General features: G+C 40.0%; 1 protein-coding gene across 1 annotated transcript in view; it reads left to right on the plus strand.

Annotated features, from left to right (window-relative positions):
• Nucleotides 1-285: 285 nt before the first annotated feature.
• Nucleotides 286-25,386, plus strand: part of LCOR (ligand dependent nuclear receptor corepressor) — a 57,099-nt gene continuing 31,998 nt past the window's right edge. The window contains exons 1-6 of the mRNA XM_033148161.1: nt 286-316; nt 10,732-10,797; nt 11,206-11,285; nt 19,571-19,703; nt 21,109-21,396; nt 25,177-25,270. Coding sequence (XP_033004052.1) covers nt 21,159-21,396; nt 25,177-25,270 — 332 coding nt within the window. The 5' untranslated portion in view covers nt 286-316; nt 10,732-10,797; nt 11,206-11,285; nt 19,571-19,703; nt 21,109-21,158. The remainder of the gene's footprint in view (nt 317-10,731; nt 10,798-11,205; nt 11,286-19,570; nt 19,704-21,108; nt 21,397-25,176; nt 25,271-25,386) is intronic.

The following is a 25,386-nucleotide window of genomic DNA, read 5'->3' on the forward strand; positions in this document are numbered from 1 at the left end:
TCTATAAGATGAAACTCTTTGAACGCTTTGCTATATAATATATTTTTAGAAGAGACTGAATATGTTTTCAGTAAGAGGCTGAGTGTGTTTGGCTTTTCTCTTTCTTGTAATAAGGGAAGCTGAATTCTACAACTTCTATAAATTATGAATATTCAGCAGATATGCATGATTCCTCTTACTGTACTTTGCATAATTCTGCAATTTTTACTCTTCTGCATAACTTACATTGTTTTTTGTTGTCATGGAGAAGGCACAAAGCTTTACAGTGTTCTGAAGTGCTTCCGACATTTCAACAGCAACACCCACACATTTCCAAGCTTATCTTTGCAACATTAATGCTTCTTTTTTTTAAAAAAAAATACTGTGTACATGTTCATCACATATGATTATTAATATGTTTGACTATTATGTTGCATATACTGAAGTGTGTGCATATGGTACATGTAGCTGTGTACATAGGATTTATGTGCAATGTATGTGAAGGATGTTGTTAATATGAGAAGTCGATATGATCCTTAGAGGCTACAGTGTCTATATTAGATGTTTGTCACCAATAGGATCTTAGTGAAGGTGGAAGTGATGCTGATTATGTGAATCTCTTTGGAAGAATTCAAAGACACTCATGGAGTTATGTAACTCATGTCCTGCCCTGTGGCCGAATGAATTAATTTACACAATTCCTGATAAACATTATCCTGTTTTCACACTATCATTTATCTGAAATCTTACCACTTGCTAAGGTCACATTCCTACATGTATATATAATATATATGCATTACATATATACATTTTGGTGTGAAGGTCTTCATTTTGAATAACCTCTACAGAAATAACAAAGGCAGATTATCTCTTGATGAACAGAGCCAAAAGTTACAGAATTGCTTTACCCAAAGGAGCCACATATCCACATACTAAATTTGCAAGAACAGTGAAGTCAGACTTCAACTTCGAAACTATTAGATTTAAAAGATAAGCCCACTCTCATATCAGGATTGTGTGTATCTTGGGCTGTGAGCACCCTTGCAAAGCACTGTCTTTATCACACTTGTATTCTGCTTTTGTTCCAAGGAACTCAAGATGACATACATAGGGGAATTATCCCAAACGACTCTGTAAATGAGGTTAGGTTGCAAGTGAGTTTTATGACTGAGTGGGACCCATGACTTTGGTTCAAAGCCAACCTGTGTCCACTACACTATGTTGGCAAGGCCCTGTCTTCCCCAGTTTAATCAGTTGTTTCGATAATTACCCTATTTTTTCCGTGTATAAGACATCCCCATGTATAAGATGCCCCCAACTTTTGGGGACCCCAAATTTTAGAAAATAGACATATGCACTATCTATGTATAAGATGCCCCCATATTTTAACCTTATTTTAAAGTAAAAAAACACCTAGTCTTATACACGGAAAAGTGTGGTACCTATGTGTGCTGGATTAGAATGTTGATTCCCTTGTATCTTATTTGCTAATACTGAAGTAAAAACTGAGGCCGCACCTGCTCATACATGTCTCATAGTGTACTTGCTGCTCCTAAGCAGCAAAGGAGAGTGGGAGTTGGCGCCAGTTGCAGGGGTTCTGTAGCTTAGTTGTTTTACCTCTTTCTCAGGTGCATCTTTATTTGTATGAAGTTGTGACTGGTATCCCACTTATACATACTGTAATCTCTTTTTGAAGCATACAACACAAACTTTGTAATAGTTTCTTATTGAGAATAACTAGAGTTTGACTACATATCCTGTCTAGATGCTTTGTTGTGCAGTAGTCATTGGAACATGTTTTGCAATTTCCCTTTAGATAAAAGTTAGCAAGAGTGTGCTTGGTTAGCCAGAGATAAATCCATTGCTGAAGGGAAAGCTTGCCACATTGACTGACTCCTCATCCCCCTAGCAAGCCTATGGTATCTCTCAATGCACTCTGACACACTGCCGCCATGTATTAATGAGTGAAGTCTTGGCTTTTGGTTTGGTGAGTGGGTTGGACTGCCTGTGGAGTTGTTACCAGGTGGATTGTATTAAATTGCCTGAAGTGCTGGGGAAGAACCACATGGCCTGTGTGGAGAATGCTTCACATATGCTCTACCAACTCAGTGCCACAGCTTTTCCTAACTTCATATATATGCAGTGATGGAGACCAAGCTGCTAGTAAATGATGAACAGGATCTTGGGGTTGTGATGGAGAGCTTCAGGACCATCCGGTGTACAGCTGTGAAAAAGGCAAATTCCATGTTGGAGATCAGCAGGAAAGAGACAAAATTTAAAACCCCTTGTGATCTTGACATGTCTGTACAAATCTATGGTGCAGCCATAGAGCTGGAACAACTCCTCTATGAGGAAAAGTTTGAACGTTAGGTTCTATTTAGTTTAGAAAAAAGGTGAGTTAGTGGGGGATGATAGAAGTGCATAATGTTATGCATGGTGTGGACATTTCTCTCTCATCATACTAGTATGAATTGCTACTAGTCCTGGTGTCTAAACATTACTTCCAGGTACAGGTGGGTAGCCGTGTTGGTCTGCCATAGTCAAAACAAAATCGAAAATTCTTTCTAGTAGCACCTTAGAGACCAACTGAGTTTGTTCCTGGTATGAGCTTTCGTATCTGAAGAAGTGTGCATGCACACGAAAGCTCATACCAGGAACAAACTCAGTTGGTCTCTAAGGTGCTACTAGAAAGAATTTTCGATTTTGTTATTACTTCCAGGATCAGAGTTTGAATCCCAGTTGCTGAGAAATACAATGAGAATGGGACTTGCTCTCATCTCCTGCTTTTGGCCTTCCCATAGGCACCTGGTGGCCACCTTGGGAAACACTGTGGTAGCCTAGAAATACAGTTGATGTGGTCCAGCAGTGTTCTTATTTTCATGGTCTTCAGAAAATATATGAAAGGAAAGAACCTTTTCCACTCTTTTGCATGTTGTTTGAATGTGAGTGTGTAAGCGTATCAAAAATTTGTGAGTTTATTCCACTTGATACAGTAGACTGAGTAATCTGAGGCAAGTGAGAAGCAAAAATAGTAGCACAAAGCTCTTACTGCAACTTTGTAAGAGCAATATTATAGCAGATTACTAGTTTGAGTCATATACCTGAAGGTGTTCTGTATTCTGTACAGTTTGAAAGAACCAGTGCTAAGTCCATTAATTTCTTGCAGCTGCCTTTGCCATCTACTCCACATCACTGAGAACACATTATGACACAACACATTCTGAGAAGCAAACCTAGGCTCATATTCTCTGGCTTGGCTAGCCTTCTAATCCTCACTTTTCTGGAAAGGAAACAGGCTGGCTGGCTTACATGCACTCTTTCATGTGAAACCCAGGCAAAAACAGTGTTTCTTGACAGACATTTGAGACTGCTTGTATGAAGTTTGGAAGGAAAGGACTAAGCTGCTTGGTTTCTGCTCTTCAGTGGCTAGGGAAAACTCCAGGAGCAGTAGAAGGGGTTCTAGGACTCAGAGGGCTTTCTGTCTAGTCTCTAAAGGGCTGTAACAGAGCATTTTATTCTGTGCCACAAAGCAATCCTATTTCCATTGTGAACTTGTGTAGGTACCCAATCTCCCTCTTTTTATAGTGTTTGCTCATCACAGGTGACTAGACAAATGGCTATGTAAAGTCAGGGTATGCAATAAGAGATAACTGGCTAAGTAAAGCAATTGAGAGGTATTTTAGGGTTTATGAGTCTTCAGTGTGATGAATTGGGCTCAAAAGACCAGTGCCAGCCTAGATTCTGTGCTGAGCTGTGTTGAGCTTTGAAGATGATAATGCAACACATTACACAAGGAAAAGCTAAATGAACTGTGTTTGTTTTAGCCTACATGATGCAATGTGTGCGTGTATGTGTACATCAAAATTTTCCTTAAAATTTCATTATCAAAGAAGGGAAACAGGTCATTAAACCATTAGCCTAAAATACAAGGTTAGATAATAGGGGAAATGTCCAGTTTTCATATTCTAGGTGCATACGCACGTGCACACAAAACATCCTCCACAGTGAAATTTATTTATTACCAAATTTAACTATGCAAATTGTTTTAAGGTTTTTTTCCCCCCAAAAACCAAGAATCATTTAGTTGAAATAAGAGCTGCTTAATGGGCTACCATTGAAGGTGACCCGGAAACTACAACTAATCCAGAATGCGGCAGCTAGATTGGTGACTGGGAGCGGCCGTCGAGACCATATAACACCTGTCCTGAAAGACCTGCATTGGCTACCAGTACGTTTCTGAGCACAATTCAAAGTGTTGGTGTTGCTCTTTAAAGCCCTAAACGGCCTTGATCCAGTATACCTAAAGGAGCATCTTCACCCCCATTGTTCTGTCTGCACACTGAGGTCCAGCGCCGAGGGCCTTCTCGGTAGTGGCGCCCGCCCTGTGGAACGCCCTCCCATAGATGTCAAAGAAATAAACAACTACCTGACATTTAGAAGACATTTAGAAGGCAGCCCTGTTTAGGGAAGTTTTTAATGTGTGACATTTTTAATGTATTTTTAATCTTTGTTGGAAGCTGCCCAGAGTGGCTTGGTACAAATTAAATATAATAATAATAATAATAATAATAATAATAATAATAATAATAATAATAATAATAATAATATCTAGAGTGCAAGAAAATGGTGTATATGCATGCATCAAGATAGTTTCCTTTCAAGCAACGCTTACAATAATCAGTCAGTGGTCCTTCTATAGTAATAATAACTAATTTCTTGTAGAGGAAACTTTTAGAAAATCCAGGTACTCCTACTCATTTTTGTAGAATGAAAACATCAGCCAGCCCGTTTTCATTGTAAATGGCCTTCTCTTATTGCCAAGTCTTCATATATAAAATCAGTTGTGAAATGTTGTGAAAAATAGCAAAATTAAAACATCCTGAGTCTCTAACAATTCCTGTGCTCTTATGCTTGCCACTTTTGTACAACTGCTTCTCTTCAGCAGCTGTAAATGATCAAACATGCACGTGAATGATGAAGGTATGAATACAGGAATTTAACAACAGACAGCCATGTTAATTCTTTTCCTATGAAATACAGAGAAAACATAATCTGTCAAATAGGGAAAGAAGGAAAATATCATTGGAGAAAGGAATGTTCTCTACTATCTCCTAAGAGTGATTGAGAAAATTTTTAGTAAAAACTAGGCAGGATCTCATTTTTCAAGATCTATTCAGAGTATTTGTTGCAGATACATGCACGTGCTTTTTCTGGACTCTTAAGTGATTGAAAGTAACAGGCAGGCCATATCCCTTAATTTCTGTGTTGCTTCCTGCTGCATTATGCCAAGTCCTTTAAAATAATTTTGAATATATTCATTCTTGCCTTATTTGGCTTTTTTTGGTGACAAGTATTACATATAAGCTCTTCTTCTGTTGCTATGCAACTGTTAAATCTAATATTTAATATTAATAAAAATCAAGTGGCATTACTGTTGGTGAGAACAGTGAACAAGGTAGGATTCTATACTGTCCAGGCTGTTTAACCCACTTGGCAGACATTGTGAATTTTCTATTGTATGTATAGCAAACTCCGTGGGACATGAATCATTGGTAATTACTATTACAGATATTGTAAGAGGTTTGGGTGTGTTTTTTAAAGCATTCAGCCTTGCACATAACTAAACTGTTTGTAATCTTAAGTAGTAACATTTAGATACTAACTACACATTACATGCTTTTGTGTCCAAGCTTTCTGTTTACCCCACCCAGTTTTTTCCAGTTTATATTCTTGAGAAATTAAAAACCTAGCAAAAGCTGCTGATTTCATGTATACATTTTTGAGGGGAGGGGAGTGCATGGATTTAGAAGAAAAACAAAGATAAGTGATATAGGAATATCTAATTTTGGATGGTCTGATGCAGCGTACCAACTGCAGCTTCTGATAGCAATGGTACAGAAAGAGATGTAGGAAAACAATAGATATCCCAGATAACGGATAAAATAACATCAGCAGAATACATTATCCCTTTATCCTGTTAACATTACAATTATGGGAAGGGAATGGTTTTTAAAAATAACCCTGGGTATATTTCAACTTATCCCATTTTTATATTGCCTGCTATTCTATCAGGAAAAGAATCAGCAATATGAAGACAGAGAGGTTAAGGACCTATACAGGTTAGGAGACTAATATACCTGAACAAACAAAAACCAGGATAGCCATTTAAATAACAATTGTAAAATATAAAGTAGCTGACTACAAATTAATCATGAAATAGTTTACCTCTGACATTAAAGTAAAAGCAGATGCAATCAGACTTGTAATAGAATATGAACAACTACTAAGCATATAGGGATGGTTTCATATACAGAATAATAGTAAAATAATCTACAACACAACAGAAGGTATAGTGGCTATAGGGAGAAAAGACATGGGGGATCAACTACAAGGAGAACAATGGGCATCTATGGACTAAAAGACCCTTTAAATCTGTGTCAACAAAGATTAGAATGCAGTCAAAATCACAGTTGATATTTAACACCATTAGAAATAAGCCACATACACAGTTTGCCAAGCCCTTGGTGTTACAGAGGATGCCTAGAAGTGGCAATGTTCTAACACATGTGATGGAAAAAAAACAATTTCTGTCATTTTTTTCCTGTGTGTAAAAATATTAGGGCAATGCATAGATGTATGCCCAAACTACCATGTGATTTGAAGGGCAGAACAAAACTATGCCATGCAACGAAATGTTACTCTTTATCTCACCAGCAAGTTGTAGATCATTGTGAGAAACTGGTAGACCTAAGTTAATCTTCCTAGAACAATGTAATTGCAAGCTTTGGAAAGCCAGACTATTGGCAAAGCTAACAAAACCATTGATTGAGGCAGGAAAATAAACAAAAATGATTTCATTGAATAGTGGAAGTATTTTATAATTTAGAGTAACAGAACACCACCATGTAATACCTCCAGGCTTGTGATAAATTGTAACATTTGGAATAATGAACAAGAACAAAATTACATGCGTGTATAAGGAGAACTTAATAGTATTTGGCCTGCTTTGCATATAATGTAAAGCCATGCTTTGTTTAGCATAGGTATGGTTTGTTGACGCGGGTGGTGCTGTGGTCTAAACCACTGAGCCTAGGGGTTGCTGATTGGAAGGTCGGCAGTTTGAATCCTCGCGATGGGGTGAGCTCCCGTTGCTCGGTCCCAGCTCTTGCCAACCTAGCAGTTCGAAAGCATGTCAAAGTGCAAGTAGATAAATAGGTACTGTTCCGGTGGGAAGATAAATTGTGTTTCCTTGCGCCGCTCTGGTTTTGCCAGAAGCGGCTTATTCATGCTGGCCACATGACCCGGAAAAACTGTCTGTGGACAAATGTCGGCTCCCTTAGCTGCAACCCCCTGAGTCGTTTGTGACTGGACTTAACTGTCAGGGGTCCTTTACCTTTATGGTTGGTTGAACTTGCAGACCCAACCCAAAAGACTAACCATGGTTTCTTTCCTGACTATGCTTTGATATTATGTCCAAACTCTATAGCCTCACTTAACAATGCTTTGTTTTGCCACCCTACCTCACCAAGTTATAAAGGCATGAGGCAAGAGCAGGTGGAAAAACAGGCCATGACTTGTTTGCTTATGTGTGAAACAGTTCATATATAAATGCAAACAAACAAACAAACAAACAGTTTGTTGAACAAAACATGGTTGAAACAAACCATGGCTTAGTACAGTATGCAGACACAGCCATTCTCTTGTGGAAAGAGTTAAACAAAATACACCAGCAAGATACATTATTGAGTTGTTGTAAAGCAAATACGAATATTTATCTAACATCTACATGTTACATGCATATGTACAAGAATGCCCCAACACATTTTTCTTTTAAAATAAAGAATAGCCATTTGCAGGAAGGGAAGTTTCTCTGCTTGCCATTTCTGCATTTCACAGATTCTTCTATGGCTTTTATTTTTTATAATAATAAAGCAAATGGTTCTCTGTTGCAAACGTGCATAATATACAGATAGTCTTTTAGAATTTTAACTTTTTCTTAGTAATGATGTTTGCCCAGACTTGACTGTGACTTATATTTCTGTCAGTTTTACTTTGTAACTTTTAAAAGTTAGCAGAGTATCTATAAGGTAATGATGTCCAGCTGCATCCATTGCATTTTGGCTTATTGTATGCTCATTGCATTACACACATATACCGTATATCGCGGCGTATAAGACGACTTTTTAAGCCCGAAAAATCTTCTCTGAAGTCGGGGGTCGTCTTGTACGCCGGCAACATCATGACCCGGAGTTCCGCCCCGCCACTGGCTGCATGGAGCCTCTCCCCGGCGCTCCAGCCGCAACCGCTGCCTCAGCCGCCATGGAGCCCGGGCTGGGCGTGGGCGGCAAGCGCGGAGGCTTCCTGTGCGGCGACGGGGAGGTTCTCCCCACTGCCCCAGGCGTCGCTGCCGACGCCTCAGCAGCCGTGGAGGCCGTCCTGCGCTTCAGCGGCAAGCGCGGAGGCCTCCTTTGCGGCGACGGGGAGCTTCTCCCCGCTGCCCCAGGCGTCGCTGCCGACGCCTCAGCAGCCGTGGAGGCCGTCCTGCGCTTCAGCAGGAAGCGCGGAGGCCTCCTTTGCGGCGACGGGGAGCTTCTCCCCGCTGCCCCAGGCATCGCTGCCGACGCCTCAGCAGCCGTGGAGGCCGTCCTGCGCTTCAGCGGGAAGCACGGAGGCCTCCTTTGCGCCGACGGGGAGCTTCTCGTCGCTGCCGCCGCCTCAGCAGCCATGGGGGCCGCTGTGCGCTTGGGCGGCAAGCGCGGAAATCTCCTGTGTGGCGCGGGGGACGCTCTCCCCGCCGCTGCCGCCGCCTCAGCAGCCATGGATCCCGGGCTGGGTGAGTATACCCCAAACTCTGTTTTTTCACATTAAAAGTTGGGGGGTCGTCTTATACGCCGAGTCGCCTTATACGCCGCGATATACGGTATATTTATTACACTTCCCCCTTTTCTCTGTATTTTTGTCTCTTCTGTGTTTGTGCTGAACCCTGGTAGATTTTTTGTTAGCTGATCAACATTGATCAAGAGATGCTTCTGTTAGCAGTTTCAATCCACAGTAGCAATTTTAACCTCTTACTAACTTTAAATGATAGTAATAATAATAATAATAATAATAATAATAATAATAATAATAATAATAATTTATACCCCGCCCCTCTGGCTGGGCCTTCCCAGCCACTCTGGGTGGCTTCCAACACAATATTAAAATACAATAATTCATCAGATATTAAAAGCTTCCCTAAACAGGGCTGCCTTAAGATGTCTTCTAAAAGTCAGGCAGTTGTTCTCTTTGAAGAAGAGAAGAAGAAGAGTTTGGATTTGATATCCCGCTTTATCCCCTAGGGAGTCTCAAAGCGGCTAACATTCTCGTTTCCCTTCCTCCCCCACAACAAACACTCTGTGAGGTGAGTGGGGCTGAGAGACTTCAAAGAAGTGTGACTAGCCCAAGGTCACCCAGCAGCTGCATGTGGAGGAGTGGAGACGCGAACCCGGTTCGCCAGATTACAAGTCTACCGCTCTTAACCACTACACCACACTGGTGGGAGTGCATTCCACAGGGCGGGTGCTACTACCGAGAAGACCCTCTGTCTGGTTCCCTGTAGCTTGGCTTCTCGTAATGAGGGAACCGCCAAAGGCCCTCGGTGCTGGACCTCAGTGTCCGGGTAGATTGATGGGGGTGGAGACGCTCCTTCAGATATACTGGACCGAGGCCAGTAGAGGCCACTTAGAAGTGTGTTCTAAGTTTTACATCTGATAGCTAATGACTGTAACACATCCAAATTTGCAATATGGTTCTTGTGTATACTTTATAAATGAAGGTATAACCACTGGGTTGTGAAGCTTGCTTCAGAGAGAGAGTCATGCATCTCTAAATCAAAATTGCCCTATATTGCACTCTATTGTGGCTCCAAAAATAGCTGTTGCATTGCTTTTTTCAAGGCTTTCTTGGGGAAAAAATTATTTCTTGACTTTAAATATTGTAGTAAAAGTAGAAATTATACAAGTACAATACTGTTAAGTATATGTGGAAAATGCACTACAAAATCCCAAAAGTCTTATTTTTCAGAACAAACTCTCTGGCAGAATTAACAAATGTCTTCTAAAATGTCCCTGGTATATTTTCTACAATGTGCCCCTTTCCTTATGGTAGCTCGTTTGGCTATCTCTTTAGCTGCAAGCCATGATTTAGATTAACACTGAATTTACATTTACAAATAGTGGCAATAATTGGGTGGTGGTGGTAGAATCTTTTAGAACAGAAACACTCTGCACTCTTTAAAAAGACATAGAAAATATTCTCTGTAATAAACAAGCTCATACACAATGCATGCACACTGTATTTTGCTGTTTCCTTTGCACCTTAGTGGCTTTCCTTTTTCTAAGAAATTCTAAGGCTTGAAGTTCAAAATCTTTGCTAAAAAATGTGATCTATAAGATGAGGCAAAAATACATATTTTTATAACCTAAATAGAGTGGTGGATTTTTGTGGAAAAATTAATTGCATTGATACACAAACATTTCCATTGTTTTACTATATACTTCTTAATTATTAATATAGTTATTTAGTGTAACTCTTAAAGATAATATACGTAAAGGCTCATTTCTCCTCCCCCAATTTATTTGTCATGATTGACCAGGAGGCCTTGAGTTCATTGCATAAAAGCATGCTAGGAACAGATGAATAAAGAACAATTTTCGATATTCTGACAGTAACGTATATTATAGAGAAAGCTAACTATTCTTTCTTTGCTTTTAGGATTTGAAAGTATTCTAGAAGGGCTGTTTGGACCTGAATTATTAAAAGATCTGAGTTTGTTTAAAGGTATTACATCCCCCCCTTTTTTTGCCTTGATCTGCATTTCTAATGACAAAATCAACCTCTGCTCTGCCTCTAGAAAATGTATGTTACCTTGGTGATTTGTGCTTTTTCCCTCCCCCCAGGCAATGCTCACAGTTAGTTTCATATTGGCTAAAATTACTAATGAGCATGCCTTCATCTCTGTATAACTGGCAGTGGTTTTGGTGTTGCTTAGGAAAATCAGCTTTGTGTGTAGGCAAATATTATACTTTTGTAACATTGTGGAATTAAAAGCATGACAAAATTCAAATTTGTGTTTTCTGAATTTCACCAAGTGTCTTCTAAATCATGTAGTGAATTGGGAATGAGCTTTAGCCATAAGCAAGTTGTGGTCTTTATAGATATGAAGTAACGGCTTCTTCTTCTTCACAGACTTTGAGCCTGAAGGTGTCTCTGATTGGTCTTTTGATGAAAATTGTCTTTTCTGCTGTTTGAGACGAGAGAAAGTGAAGGTAACAAAGCAAATATACTCAGTTTTTGTAAAAAAGGATTTGGGTTTTTATCTGACTTCAGTTTGGCAAAACAGTAATGGGTAGAGGAACCTACATTTGCTTCCTTAAAGTAAAAGGACATCGAACAAAGGAAAATGAAAAAGAAAATTGGTCAGTGGAGGTCTTTTCCATTTACTCATTTCCTATTTAGAGGAATCTATATTGTCAAGGGGTGCTTAAATTCTATGTTGCATGTGAAGACAAATGGTACTCAATTCCTTCAGTGGTTGCCAACTGCGAGGTTCAGTCTGTAGGAGCTACCCAGCATGACACTTTGTCTGTGATTGCAATATAGAGTCATTTTTCCTATGTGCACTCTGTGGAGATCGCTTGCTTGTGGTTCTTGTATAAGTACCTAGCATGTGGGTAGAGTTCAGTCTGATGGCAGCTGTTTCATTCTCTGCACACATTAATCCACAATTACCAATAGATATTATTAGCGTTGCATCTTCTTTTCTTGGCATAGTGGACTGTGTACTACATTCACAAGCTTTTCTACTAATCTTTAAATAAGCTATGCACCTCTGTCAGTAAACTCATTAGATACTGCAGTTACTTGCTGAGTCCAATGCCCTCAGTATTTGCTGTGGAGAGTGTCTCAATCCTCTGAAACAGATTGGAGGTTTATAAGAGGTTGCAGGGGGAGCAGAGGAAGGAGAAGCCCTCTTGCGTGAGCACTGCATTGGATATCACTGTTAGACAATAAGACATTTGAGGAAAATCTGGAGGGATGAATGTCCTGATAAGAAAGGTGTTGTTTTTTTCCAGAAAGTACATAAGGTAAACGGTCAGTGTAAATGTAACATTAAATATAATATGACTTTTGGTTTTTTTTAAAAAAGAAAACTTTTCCAATCTGTTTTATCCCATTTTTGGGCAAGGTTCTAGAGTGTGTGGTGGCACCTCAGTTTGAGTGGAGGAGACTGATTAGATCTGCCTTGCTGGGATGGGACTTGGAGGCACTCTTTAACAGCGGGTCCCTTCCTGGAGGGGCAAACACAGAAGGTGGTGCTGGGGGACTCTTGCTTGATGCCTTGGCTGTTGACCTGGGGGGTTCCTCAGGGTTCTTTCCTGTTATTTAACATTTACATGAAACCGCTGGGAGATGTTTCTAGAGTTTGGGGGCTCGGTGTCACTAGTATGCTGATGACACCCAGCTCTATTTCTCCTTTCCACCTAAATCCAAGAAAGCTGTCTTGGTTCTAAAATGGTGCCTGTCATCAGTAATGGACTGGGTGACAGTGAACAAATTGAAACTGAATCCAGACAAGACAGTAGTGGTCATTCGGAAGGCAGAACAGGGAATAGGGATTCAGGCTGTGCTGAATGGGGATAACACTTCCCTTGAAGACACAGGTTTGCAGTTTGGGTGTGCTCTTGAACTTAGCCCTGAGCCTGGATGCCCAGGTCTCTGTGGGGGCCAGAAGTGCATTTGCACAGTTAAAGATTGTGTGCCAACTGTACCCCTTGATCACTGGTCACAGTGACATACTCCTTAGTTGCATCCTATTTGGATACCTGTAACACACTCTACACTTTGCAAAGTGCTCAGAAGCTTCAATTGGCTCAAAGAGCTGCAGCCAGATTGGGGCCCAGGGTTGGTTATAGGAAGCATATGTCTCCCTTGCTATAACAGCTGCACTGGCTACCAGTCTGTTTCCAGGCACAATTGAAAGTGCTGGTTACAACCTATAAAGCCCTACAGGGCCTAGGTCCAAGCTAACTGAAAGACCGTATTCCCTCATATGAACCTTCCTGGGTTCATATGAGAACTTCAGAGGAGGCTCTTCTCTCAGTTCTGCCACCCTCACAGGCACGCTTGGTAGGGAGCCTTCTCAGTGGCTGCTCCCAGACTTTGGAATTCCCTCCTTAGAGAAGCTACATTGGCTCGCTCCTTGTTGTATTTCTGCCTGCAGGTGAAGAGTTCCTTGCTTCAATATGTTTTTGTGAACTGACTGCTTTTAATGAAAGAGCTGATGCTGTGTTGTCATTATTGATATGATTTTAACAGATTCTATATATGTATATTGTTTTAATTCTATTGATGTTTCATTTTTTTTTAATGATTGTTATGTTTTTAGCAGTTCTTACTTTTATCTGTAAGCTGCCTTCCGTCAGAGAAAAAGGCGTAGAAAAGTTCCGTCAGAGAAAAAGGCAGGGGAAAAATAAATAAACACCTGTACTAACACCAGGGTATCATTCTTTCTCTTTGTCAGATACAAAATATCAAAACTCTCAAAAATTTCTATTTTGCCTTAATTCCTTTTTATTATCTATATTCATTTTGCATATTTTATGGGGAAACTTTGATGGCATGCATGTTCTTGTGGTCTGTACTTCATGACCCTTTGTACAGTTATGCCTGGGTCCACTGAGGGAAGCAGATCAGTCCCATGTCACGTTTAAGAAGCTGGATAGGGATCTGTGTGGAGTGCTCATTTTGATCCACAAGTGTCCAAGCTTAGCGGAAGTTTCCTTTTTGCATATGTGGAACCTTTTTTGTACTCCTCCCTTCTCTTAGACAAGAGGCAATGATGATGCCTGTTTCACAGAGATTCTGTCATATCATAGATCAGTGATAGGGTGTTAAGATTGTAACCAAAGTGTCTGCATTGTAGATGGCTATGCTGTGCGATATAGGTGTTACTTTATCTATTTATATAAATATTTATATACTGCCAACTCATAAAATATCAAGGTGATGTACAACAGTATATACGATTCAATGTAACATGCCATGAAAACAAAAAATCCCCAATAGTAATCGTTAAAATGACTGGGTAATCAGGAAAGTTTAAATAACTTCATAAACCTGTCAGCATAAAAAGCTCTTCATGAGACACCCAAAAGTCAGTAGCAAGGATGCCTCATGAATCTGTGGTGGAAGAATATTCTGCAGCATGGACCTGGCAACACTACCGGATAATTGCCCAACCTGTGGTTGAAGCCAGTTAGACCTCTGTAACTCAGGGAGCAACTAATTGCTCCTCTGGATTATCTTAATGATTGAGTTTGGATATAAGGGCTCAGGTGGTCCTTAAGGTATCCTGGACTCAAGTTGTTCAGGGCTTTATATATTACCACAAGAGCCTGGAACCTGGTCCCAGTAGCAAATGGACAGCCAGTGCAGATAGTTTGCTAGCAGAGTTCTTACATTCCATTGGCAGTTTGCCTGCATCAGCAGTCTAGTCAGTTGGTCATCCATGCCTTGTAGAATGGCATATTAGGTGTAGATTCTGTGTATTACACTTGAGACTCTAGGATATTTAGGCTGTTCCTGGGAGTATATGGGTATGGTTTGCATAAGCTCATTTGTAGATGATGTTGGTGCCACTGATAATGTTTTTGTACAAGGTGCAATATGCTGAATAGATTTCTTGCTGGCAACAGTTTCAGATGGTAAAGGATAGAAGTAGCAGAAAGGCAGTATTTTGAGGCAGTGGGGCGAGAGCCTAGATCTGTGAGAGCAACATCCCAACCTCAACTCCTGAGCTTTGTCTTGTGGGCCCTGTTCCACTAATCATACAAGTGGACCACAAAGTTTGGGTGCAATATTTTGTTTGTTCATGAGTTCATTGCCCCATAACATACCGGTAGTTTCCAAGTGCAGTTATTGGTGCCCCCAACTGTGAAGTCCCACAGAGGATGGGGAAACTAGTTGGAGTGGTTGACAGTTCAATGACCATTGTGAATGGAATGAGTCAGTGAATGCTCATATCCCCAGGTCATCTCTCGTTTTGTGTTCATTTTCCATCTTCCCCTGTATTTTCACTGTTGACCATTCATTCTGTATTTTATGAGCCTAAGATTTTAAGGTGTTTTAATGATTTAACTGTACACCACCTTAGTTTTTTTTAATGAGTTGGTGGATTATAAATATTATAAATAAAAATAATTATTTGGCTACATTTTAGAAGTTGGCACTTCTAGGTGAGGCTGGAATGAGGGGTCTGCCAGATCATCATGGCTTATGAGGAGTGACTACTCATTGGGAAGATGTTAAACCCCATTCTGGTGGCTATTGTAGCAAGGCACTTAGTGCCTCAGTTATCCCTTTGTGGGCACTGTTGCATACACATATGTGTGAAGTCTGTGGTGGTGCGCAGGAGAGGTGTTCCTGCGCTTGAACCACCTCCAATAGTGTCAAGTAAATGGATTAACTGCTTCAGCTCTCTCAGTTCTTCTGGTGGTTTCAAGTAGTGTGCAAAGGATTGCTTCTTCTTCCCCAGGCTATCTTAGCTGTTTGTTTGTGTGGTACAAAGTAGGGAAGCATCCTTGCCTTAGTGGGTATTGCATCGTAGTTTGCAATGCAAAAAAGATGCATGCTAACAGTAGTATCAGATAGTTTGCACCTGGAATGCATGGTATCCTGATGGTGGAACTCCCTTACCCTTCATTTACAGTTGGCGGCAGTGCTTTTTTTCTGGGGGTACTCAAGGTTACGTAGCACCAGCACCTATTTTCCTAGAAGAAAAGCACTGCTTAAAAATGTGGCACTTAATGTAACAACTTCATGGTGAGTTCAGGCACCTTTTTTCTAGAAGAAAAGCACTGGTTGGTGGCCACTCTTGTTAGCTTTCTGCACCAGTTGAAGACCTACTTAACCACCTGGGCTTTTGGTTGAATCTGTGTCACTGCACTTTCTAAATAGCTATTGAACTATGTATGTTTTATTGTCCATTGATTGCTTGATTTTTAATGCATTTTGTTGTGTTATATAATACTCTGGTTTCAGATTATTTTATAAAGAAAATTAGGTACCAAATCTTATATAAATAAATAAAAACAATGTGTGTTCATTGCAAAGGAGTGGATTGGTCAGTGCACAAGAAAGCCTCAATCTGTATCCTTGTTCCATCAGTCTTGCTGAGGAATCCATGACCCATACATGCTCCTCATGTCTTTGTGGTCACCTTATATTCTCCTTCATTGAGGTGGGGTTTAGATGCTGGAGAATATAATATTAGGGACTGTATGCATCTTTCCAGATGCATGTTGCACTGAAGTTAATTTTTATTTATTTAACATTTATTTTCAGTCTATTACAACAAAAGACTTCTAAGTGGTTTATAGTAGGCAGTCATAGTTTACTTTAGTCATGATTATTCTGCCGTGTATTTTCTGGTTGTGTTTATTATGCAAGAAAGGATAGTATAGAGTTGTTAGATTAAGCACTGCTAGTGAGCAGAGTGCTTGAAATCCAAGGCCTTGGTTGTTTGTGCTTGGCATTGCTTTTGTAGCTTGTCCTGGGGGCTTACCTGGGTATAAACATTTCTTGATCTTGGTGATGATCATTGGCCCATCCCTGTTCTGGGTGTATGTTAATATACACTTTGGTGTTAAACTGCCCTCCTCCTCCCTTGGTTACCTGTGCTGGTGCTTGCATCTTGTGTTTCAGCTTAAGAGTTGAAATTTCTGTTTGGCATTTGTGTCCAGAATCCTAATGCAGATCCTAGGGCATGGCTTGAGGGCACATGTTGCAACAGCCTTGCTGAAGCTAAAGTAGGATTGGTTCTGGCCAGTGCCTGATTGGGAAAGCACTTGGGAACCCTATCTATGCATGTTGAGTTGCCTTGTGGAAGAAAGTGTGACATGAATAAATACTGTAGAATTCCTTTGGAAAGTCAGAACTCACAAATGTTCCATTTTTCTTTGTTTTCTGTAGCACTTTTTTATCAGCACCCTGTTATCCTTGGGTTTGTGTACAGTACATTTTCACTAAAGTTTCGCATCACTAAGTTCTTTCTTGTGATCTTACGTATCGTGGTTCTATAGGTCAAGAGTGGTGTAAGCCCTTGCTGTGATTTGGATACATGAGATATCCTTCACTGTTGCTTTTTTGTACCATGGTTTGCTGGGGCTACATAATATCCTACCTAGCCTTAGTCTGAGGGCAGTTGATGTTTTGGAACTGTTGAGCATATTGTGTTTTGTGTTGTTAGCCTATGCTTGACAGTGTGCTATACACCAGTACACAGGGTAGTTCTTTCCTTGAAGTCAATTGGTGCCTAACTGTAATCAATCCACTTCTTTATTCCTTCCTTACAATTCCTTTTCGATCTATTTTTATCCTTCACTGATATAGTTGTTACAGTGTAGCTATGCAGTGTAATTTTCCACACTGCTATAACACCATTCTCAGTTGGCTTATGTGGCCAGCAGCAACCCTATTCAATGAAGCCAGTATCTGAAGAAGTGTGCATGCACACGAAAGCTCATACCAAGAACAAACTTAGTTGGTCTCTAAGGTGCTACTGGAAGGAATTTTTTATTTTATTTTGTTTTGACTATGGCAGACCAACTTACCTACCTGTAACAATGAAGCCAGTGTCACTGAAAGTATTTTTTAAAAAGTGCTGTGAGTTCTTTACGCAGGTGGTGCTGTGGGTTAAACCACAGAGCCTAGGGCTTGCCGATCGAAGGTCACTGGTTTGAATCCCCGCGACGGGGTGAGCTCCCGTTGCTCGGTCCCTGATCCTGCCCACCTAGCAGTTCGAAAGCACGTCAGAGTGCAAGTAGATAAATAGGTACCTCTCTGGCGGGAAGGTAAACGGCGTTTCCGTGTGCTGCTCTCGTTCGCCAGAAGCGGCTTTGTCATGCTGGCCACATGACCTGGAAACTGTATGCCGGCTCCCTCGGCCAGTAACACGAGATGAGCACTGCAACCCCAGAGTTGGACACGACTGGACCTAATGGTCAGGGGTCTCTTTACCTTTACTAACATTAGGTACCTTGTTGTATGCAAGGTATTTTTACCTGTAAGAAAAGGATGGATTTTCCGACAAAGCAGAATAAAGTAGGGTCTTAAAATTCATGTGAGCACTTCTGTTTCAAAAAAATTGAATCAAATAGGCAGCAAGGTAAACTAAATTGTGCCAAGAAAAAAAATAAAATTATTTAGCCTTTATAAATGATGCATAGGTTGAAGAGCTTAAGCCAAGCTGCTTATTTTGCATAATTCTGGCAAGGAGTTATGTGGGATATTAAAGGTATAAGTTGCCTGAAGCACTTGGGAGAGTGTTTCTTAAGACATGCTAGACGGGCATTGATCATATACAGTCATACCTCGGGTTGCATTCACTGCGGGTTGCGTTTCCTACGGGATACGAACGCGCCGAACCCGGAAGTACCGGAGTGGGTTACTTCTGGGTTCAGCGCTTCACGCATGCACAGAAGCGGCGAATCGCAACCCGTGTGTGCGCAGACGCGGCGCTGTAGGTTACGGATGCTGCGGGTTGCGAACATGCCTCCTGCTTGCTCCCATAGTTGTTAAAGCAGTATTTTAAAGGCTGTGGCCTTGATTATCATTTTTTGCACCTTTACTACTTCTATGATACCTTTTGGAGATACTCACTTGACAAGATGGTTTAACTTCTGTATAATGTCACTGGGTTGAGATGGTTAGACTATTTATTGGAAAGAGTTGCATGTGGATAACATCAAACTACAATTTTTCTTTATTTTGGATCCAGCAGCAGCTGTCCTCATCCTGCATAAATACGTACACACTATTTTGGATAAGAATTAATCAACAGGGGTTTAATGGAGACAGGGGAAAATTCCTGTTGAATGTAATCACACTCCTCTTAAAGAACCAGGTTTGCTGCTTGGCAATATCTTTTGAATCCAGGTTTCCTCTTGGAAAGGCCAGGTGGCAACCATGGCCAGGAGTGCTATCTAGTGGTTGCATATGGAAAGCAGCAGTGGCAGCATAATCCCCCCATATATTTTCCTTGAACCATTTTTTCCCTGCCCCTTCACATAATGTAGTGTTGTTGCAATCAGCAGCCAGGCAGGTTGCCATTCCACCACCCAGTGCCTTGGTTGGAACAACCCGTGTTTGATCAGTTTGAAGTGAAATTTTTTAGTACTTTTCCTTATATGGTAAATTTTATTAAATAATGAAAAGATAGTTCTCCCTTTCTTGTTCTATATTTAATATTGTGACTTTGAAAAAAAATATTGTGACTTTGTTGGTGCATTCATCATTTAAGATGAATTAAGATCCTGAATATACCGGTATTTACTCAGATGTAGCTGCCACTGAGTTTAGTGGAAACTGCTTCTTAATAAATGTACAGCCCTAAGTGTTAAGCAATGAGAGATGGCTGACAAATTCTGACATATATTCCAAATTGTATCAGATCAAATTGTATCACTGTCTTTACAGTGAGCAGTTTTTTTTAAGTCAGCATAAAAAGAAGAGGTGTTTATATTTTTACATTTGTGTTAAATATTTTTCATAGGAACACTTAGTCAGTCTGGATGAGCCAGCTTTGGAAGTTGGGCACCAAGCTCTGCTTAGACAAGAGCAAGCGAAAATCATTCGGTTCGAGAGGCAAGCGGAAGAATTTATCCATGCAGTCTTTTATCGAAAAGGTTGGTCATGATGAAAGAATGAAATTAATACTCTAACTGGCTTGCATGCTTGGCTAACTGATCTTTTTAAAATACTTTTTTTTGAGATAGCCATGTATTATTTCCATAAAATCTCTATTCCATAAAATAATCTTTAAAGGACACTGGTTGGCACCTTTAAATATATCTTGCACCCGACATGCTTCCCAAGCACTTCCCAGAGGCCCAACAATTACCTGGTTTTCAGGCATTTGTTAAGTGGTGCATATAGGGAAGAACAAGACTTTTGAACCATTTCCTGAGTCCTCTGACTCATGTGGCCCAACGTTGATGTATCAATCAGCCAGTGTTATTGTGATATTAGATGATTGACATTTGGGCAATCCTACCCACCTGTTAGAAGTTGGCTCACAGAATTGAGGGGAGATAAAGTTCTGTCCCACTGGGCCCGAAAGGTTCACCACCCTCTGGGTAGTTTGTGCTCTAAATTTTGTCTCCATGCAGCGGTGCCATGTGCTTTTTTTCTAGAAAAAGAGGTGCCATGAACACTTCTCTTTTTCTGTTATAATGGCAATCACACCCACCTGGAACTGAGTTCTGGTGAGTTCCAGCTGAAAAAAGCCCTGGTGGTGCCCAAGATTTCTCAGGCAGCTGGACTGGTGGGAAGAGAAGAATTTTGAGGAGTTATTAATAATAGCATTTACATAGCAGAGTTTGTGTTCAAGTACCGCACATATATTATGTCAGAACCAGTAAATAGGCAAATATTATATCCATGTGGTTGTGGGGAAGGTAAGAGGAACTGTGGGTTTAAGATGGCTTGTCTAATTCTACCTAGAGATTTTTGGCTTAGGTGAGATTCACATTGATAATTTATAAGTTTATGCTCTTTAGCTCAGCTTATTTTGGTGGGCAGATATTATTGCAGACCTAGAATTCTATTTGGGGACATACATAGGGTCTCTGTCTTATGTTGGCAAAGGGCTGTTATACTGGAAGGTGATTCTTTAAACCTCCATACAAAGAAATACATGCTTAATTTGCCTCCCTCTTCCCATTCCAGCACTGAAGAAATTATTTCATTCTTATGAATGTATTATATCATTTTAAAATTCTCTGTGTTAAAAATTGGGCATTGTGATCTTAAGGAGCTGGTGCAGACATAGTGGCTCTTTTAAATGCAGTTAAGAGAGGGAGCTGTAGGGAATGGGTGCACAATTCTATAAGTTGCATCAGATCTTGAAGATGCAATTAAGAGAGCCCCTGATGTAAGATCTGTGCCTTTTTATTGTCTTGCTCTTGCACGTTAAAATATTGTAGCTTTTTTAAATTAAAAAAAAAACCCACAACCCTCAGTATCGGAAATTGTCTTGCTTTAAAATTTGTTCTACATAAAACTTCCTTCTTCTTCTTTTTTACCATTTAGACAGTCATAGGGTCTCTGACCCCAACATTCCCCTAGTGGCCCGTGAGATCATGCAGCGGATGATTCGACAGTTTGCTGCTGAATATACCTCAAAAACTAGCTCTACTCAGGACTCCAGCTCGCCCAATAGCACAAAGAACCAAAGCCTGCTGAAAGCATCTCTGGTAGCCTCATCCCCTGTGGGTGCAACGGCTCAAAATCCTGTGCTCAGCAAACTTCTCATGGCTGACCAGGACTCGCCCTTGGACCTCACTGTCAGAAAGTCTCAGTTGGATCCTAGCGAACAAGGTATGCCACATTTCTGTTCATAGCCCCTTGCAACCATTTGCAATTTGCTGGCCATTAATGACTAAGTAAATCATAGAACGGAAAGAAGAGAGGCATGGATTGATTAGTAGTGCATAAGAGAATAGAGAAAAGCTGTGCTGAAAATGGTGCGAAAGTGCTAACAACTATGTGCCCTCATTTTATTAAGCATATTCCAGATGGATGCTGGGTCTGCCAGAAAATAAACTTACTCTCTGGGAAATTTACTTATGCTGAATTAATGGGTTTGATAGTGTACTTCTAGCCTCCATGTAGTGAATTGTGCCTGTAATCACACTTGGCAAGTATTTTGGCAATTTGCTCATAAGCAGAATGCCTGTAATTGGAGCTGAATACTCAAATTGTCTTACAGCAGCCAGCTTAGTAAAGGCTATTTTATTTACTTTAAATATAGTCCTTCATGTCAATTGTAACTTTCTTTGTGTGTGACATCTTTTAAGTATGTGGTAACCTACACATAAGAGTGTGTCTTCTGGTGAAGGGCTTTAAACAGGATCCACAGATTTTGGCTGACCTTGGTAGCCAGGAACCAGTTGTGGTTATCACTGACCCTGTTCTCCACCTATTCTTCTGACATGCAAAGGAGTTTTGGTGCAGGGTCAGGACCTTGTGGCTGGTGTCATTCTGAGCCCCAGAAGCAATAGCACTTCTCACTGGTTCCAGGTGATTCTGAAGTCTAGGGTGAAGTCAGACATGAGACATCACCTTTCCCCCAAGTTTCAGCCTTAGTTAAATTACTGTAACTGCCTCACCAGACTTTGGAAATACTGATGCTTTGTCCAGTGTCAGGTGAAATCAGTGCTTCTTGGGTGTTCTAGAATAAATGGAATTTTGTTCCTGACCTTCTGAAACACTTGGAAGCAGAGGAACTTCTGATTGATTCCAGGTGTAGGTTTCCCAAAGACATCAGATTGGCCACTGCGAGAACAGGATGCTTGACTGAATGGGTCATTGGCCTGATCCAGCAGGCTCTTACATTCTTCCAAACTCCCAAACAACATCAGAGATGAGCCCTACCTTCCTCATCTTATGCTGGAGGTAGCAGGTGGTTGCCAGCATCTTAAGATATGGTAACTGCATTTGTCAACCTCTGATTGTGGTGCTTATGTTAAAAGAAAACCTTGGTGTTGACCAAGTGCTTTTGAAAGAACAATTGCTAGGTTGTAGCAGTTAACATTTTGTTCTTTTCCCTTGGAAGTAAACATACGCACAGTACTTTTAATGGACCTGAAGAATTTTGCCCTTCATCTTACATTATAATGTATGTTTATTTGAATGCATTCTAGAGGCGAGAGAAATCCATAAGCTATTGAAAGCAATTGTCTGCCCTAAAGTTGGATTATTTTGTATGCCACTTGGACTTTGCAGAAAAGTCAATACATATGTGTTAGAAAATAAAGCACTTTAAAATATTATTGTCTAGCATTTTCTTTTTAGTTTTCTTAAAAACCTTAAGAAATTTTCACATACAGCTTAAGCAACTTGTCCATTTTCTAAATCATTACAGTTAGGTAACCTACAGTGCAATCTGATGTTTACTAAATAAAATCCCACTGTGAATCTCTACCTTGGAAGGGATTGTGAATCTCTACCTTGGAAGAATAACATGGGTCTTCTAATTGGTTTTCTCGCAGAACCAAAGCAGTATTTAATTGGACTGGGTGTAACAAGGTACTGCCCCATCTCTCTATTAATAAGTAGAGCTTTTCCAGATCTGACTCTGGCCCCTTAAATTGCAAAAATACATGTTGAAAAACAAAATATTCTATATAGATGATCTTGAAATGTAGATTTGCTTTAAATAACATTGCTTTGAATAATTATGAACTTGAATGTTTTCTATTTCTGTGAGCCAAATAGTACATTTTAGCATATAAATTCATGGACAGCAAATATTACCAAACCTCCTTAACTGTCCTGTTAATGTAGTTACAAACAGACTTGTTTTGGTAGAGGAGAGAACAGAAAGATTTAGATTCATAATAAAGTTCTGGATAAGAGTCTTAAAGGTGGTCCGTATAACCATAGCTTTGTTACTTGTTTGCTAGAAAAGGAGACACTGTTTCACTGAGCTGCAGTTGCTAAAAAGTGACTTCCTGTGTGCATTAGAAGTTGCTGTATACTCCATATGCTGGGAATGGAGTTGGATCCCTTGAGGGTTTAGGTCAGTGTTTTTCAACCACTGTTCCGCGGCACACTAGTGTGCCGCGAGATGTTGCCTGGTGTGCAGTGGGAAAAATTGAAAAATTCAAGAGAATTACTTTATATATAGTCAATATAGGCACAGAGTTAAATTTTTTAACATTTTCTAATGGTGGTGTGCCTCGTGATTTTTTTCATGAAACAAGTGTGCCTTTGCCCAAAAAAGGTTGAAAAACACTGGTTTAGGTGTTATGTGAAACACAGCAATAATTCAATGAGAATCTACCCTGCTTATTAAGAAAAAGAAGAGAGAATCTATTCTGTTTGTAGAATGCGGGCACCTGTAAATTTCCACGTTGGCAAATTGTCTGGTAACTACTCTGTACTTGCCACCACTTACCCTTCCTCTTTCCCACTAGCTACCTCTTAAAAGTTGTTAGTAATAACTAGTAGCTTGTTACCTTCCAGAATTGTGCAGCTTTTAAGAATGTTTATACTTAAGCTTCATGGGAGATAGGCAGTAGTCTTTTGTGTAGAAAAAATGATTTCATCAGGCTTATTAGTTAGTCTTCCATTAATGGCTAACAATATCTCATGTATCTTATAAATGCAAAATATATTATTATTTGACTTTTAAAATCCAGTCACATGACGTTCTAGCATCTGCTTTACTGCCTTGGAACTTGCAAGGCTAGCATTACTGAACTAGTTATCTCTGTTCTAACTGAATAGCTCATGGACTGAATATCTGGACTGCAGCACTTTATAATAAGCAAGAATAGTGGTAGCCAAAGTGGTGCACTCCAGATATTGTGGGGGTACAACTCCCATTACCCCAGCCAACATGGCCAGTGGTCAGGGATGATAGAAGTTGTAGTCTACAACATCTGGAGAGTGCCCTGTAAGCTATCCCATTAAATAGTATTGTTTTTGCTAAATTTAAAGATGGAATATAAATATATTAAATAAAATGAAGTGTACCCAGAAAATACTTAATATGAAAGCTGCAGTTTGTTTGCAATAATAATTGTAAGGCAATAATTTCCCTACTCTTGCTCCATTTTGTAGTTCTTGAACTAAACACTTACTGAGTTTTCTTTTATGCGTACATGAACTTCGGTTCTGGTTGTTAAGATGTTTTTTCTTTCCTGCTCTGCTTTGTGTCTTACTTGAAACTATCAATACATAGACTACATCTTAATGAATGTATGGTGGATAACAAGAAGTATACATGCTCAAAAAGAAGTACCTTGATCCACTTTTCAGGCATTATGAAGTGTATGCATAGAACTATGTTTTGAAATTAATCTGCATTCTATGCTCTCAGATATAATGTGTTCATACTGTTTAATCTACCATTAATATTTTATTGAATGAAAGTCATAATATCGATATGTCCTTAACAAAACAAAATAAGGAAAATAAAATAATGGCTGATATGTCAAGAGACTTTGGCTGAGGTTCAGTAGCAAGTTCCAAAGCAACCCAAGATTAACTGAGACAGAGTTTCAGCCACAAAAACTTACCAAGTTGTATGTTTGTGTGTGTTTAGTTTTATTAATTTCTTCCTATTCTCAAGTAATTCTCATGTCTCTGCAGACGGAGTACTTGATCTGTCCACTAAGAAAAGTCCATGTGCAGGCAGCGCCTCCTTGAGCCATTCACCTGGCTGCTCCACTACTCCTGGGAATGGGTAAGGGAAATTCTTAGTATTTTTAATAAAAAAACCCCTCAAGTTATTTGCATAACAACAGACTGAGGGTCAAATTCTTCCTTATTGCTTCCACAGACAGGGTTGATTTAACCCTT

The sequence above is a fragment of the Lacerta agilis genome, chromosome 5 (assembly GCF_009819535.1).
Source record: "Lacerta agilis isolate rLacAgi1 chromosome 5, rLacAgi1.pri, whole genome shotgun sequence".
NCBI lineage: Eukaryota > Metazoa > Chordata > Lepidosauria > Squamata > Lacertidae > Lacerta > Lacerta agilis.